The 2373-nt window shown below is 40.2% G+C and overlaps 1 protein-coding gene across 1 annotated transcript in view; it reads left to right on the plus strand.

Moving 5' to 3' along the window:
- Nucleotides 1–1780, plus strand: part of ADAMTS19 (ADAM metallopeptidase with thrombospondin type 1 motif, 19) — a 175405-nt gene extending 173625 nt beyond the window's left edge. Inside the window, exon 24 of the mRNA XM_009321242.1 lies at nt 1629–1780. Coding sequence (XP_009319517.1) covers nt 1629–1780 — 152 coding nt within the window. The remainder of the gene's footprint in view (nt 1–1628) is intronic.
- Nucleotides 1781–2373: the final 593 nt, after the last annotated feature.

The following is a 2373-nucleotide window of genomic DNA, read 5'->3' on the forward strand; positions in this document are numbered from 1 at the left end:
TCTTTCCCTTCTCTTAAAAAAGGAGAATAATTCAAATAATTCAAAATGTCAATGAGATTGACATTTTCTTCAGTTCAGTGTTTATGATGATTTATGGATGAGGTCTGTTTCTTGTGCCCTGTTTTTCACTGTTTTCCCATATTAATTCCATGTATGCGCTACAGCTTGAATAACTGAACATGCAAAGACCCAAATTTGGTACCTGGGTCCTTCTATGATAAACACTGTAAGAGGCTTTTGTAAGCGAAACAGGTGGGTGGATTAACAGATGGCTTCACAAGAAAAAAGACAACACACATGACAATATGTCTGTTTTGTACAACAGGCATAGAACAGAAGTCAGGCTTCTTCATCTGAATGTTTATGACTGCTAGTGAGAACTGAATAGTTATAAACAACCGTGGGAGCAGGTAGAGCAAACCAAACAGTGGCTTTTCAGGCTAGTGTCACTTTAGAAGGTTTCTGGGAAAGAATTTGATAGTAGGGGATTCCCACAGTTAGAAAGCAGCAACAGACTACTGATAGAGCAACCTGAATAACTGGGTGAAGATAAGACATGAAAGATGTGAAGGTAAGGATTAATATCCTGACTTTGACATGGAGGAGGGAAGACCCATTGGAGTGATTAAAAAGAGTGTGATGTAGTCAGACCAATGTATTGGGAGACAATTTGAAAAAAAAACATTTTGAATGTACTTGGAGAGGAGAGAAGAAGGTCAGGAAGGTAAGAATTGCACAGTATTTGTGCATTTGAGAAGCACAAAATGCGATAATTAGGCCTGGACAAGTATATTGCCAACTTATCAACTGTAATTGATTCCATACCGTAAGTTTCATTTTTCTATATAAAATGGATTTGCATTACGAAATGCACCGTGGGACTTGCTAACTGTCTTCAAACCTTATGAGTGCCTCATAGCGTGGCATCTGTAGCGTTCAAGCTAGCAAGACAGTATATTTCTGTTCCTTTGAACAAAGAAGCCAGGCAAAACTAAAGGTCTAGTAAATTATTTCACTTACAAAGAAAGATGATGTAAGACATCATGTAGTTTGTTCAATTTCCATTCATTGACAACATGGCACAAAGTCTTGTTTTCTTGAGCAAAAGCTGATCAGAAAACCAGCAGCAGTATCCATGCTTTAATTCCTACATTTCCCTACCTGCCTCTCATAAAAAAAAATCCCCTTAGAAGTGTCAGTGAGAACCCCATGCTGGTATTATTCAAGCTGAAGCTTCCTGTTTTTCCAGTAGCAACTTCCGTCTCAGACTGAGGGCAGTTTCAGCTGGAGCTGGCTCTGCAGCCCCCACGCAGCCCTGGCCCTAGCCCACCTCTGTGTAAGGCAGAAAGATGGGCTTCACTCTCATGAGGAGACAGCTGCATGACATTAAACCAATTAGTTTCAGTGCAACTTAATCCAATCTATAAATTAAGCTGGCCTTAAAAAATGTTAATGTTGAAAATATTGACAGCAGTTTTGTCCGTCTTTTGTTGAATAACTACATCTATTCTCCTTTCCCTTCCCCAAATACACTTCTGGTGTCCCTGTCGCCTTTGCTACCTGATTCTTCACAAACAAATGTAACAGTAATGTATATATGGGATTTTGTTGTTGTTGTTGTTTCACAGCTGCTTTAACATTCAAGTGCCTGGGAGACCAGTGGCCTGTGTACTGCAGGGTGATAAGAGAGAAGAACCTCTGTCAAGACATGAGGTGGTATCAGCGGTGCTGTGAGACGTGCAGGGACTTTTATGCGCAAAAAATGCAACAAAAGAGTTGACCTCTGTCAGGCTGGCTGGCTCTCAGCTCTTTGCAATCTTATTATTTATAAACACACACACACGTACACACACACACACACACACACACACACACACACACACACACACACACACACACACACACACACACACACACACACACACACACACACACACACACACACACACACACACACACACACACACACACACACACACACACACACACACACACACACACACACACACACACACACACACACACACACACACACACACACACACACACACACACACACACACACACACACACACACACACACACACACACACACACACACACACACACACACACACACACACACACACACACACACGCACGCACGCTTCTTCAGACCAAATATTATCAGATTACATATAATTTAATCAAATTAATTTATTTTTGCCTGCCAGACATCCTTAATTGTTTTGGTTAGACAGACAACTTGTTTTATCCTCTGACATTTTCGTGATTAATTTTTATATGAACAATTTTGGATACATTTATCAGAATTTTTAAAAAATAGTAACTAGTATTTTAAATGTTTATTTTCAGTAGGGTCGTCTCTCTGTT

Source organism: Pygoscelis adeliae, unplaced genomic scaffold (assembly GCF_000699105.1).
Source record: "Pygoscelis adeliae isolate BGI_AS28 unplaced genomic scaffold, ASM69910v1 Scaffold73, whole genome shotgun sequence".
Classification (NCBI taxonomy): domain Eukaryota; kingdom Metazoa; phylum Chordata; class Aves; order Sphenisciformes; family Spheniscidae; genus Pygoscelis; species Pygoscelis adeliae.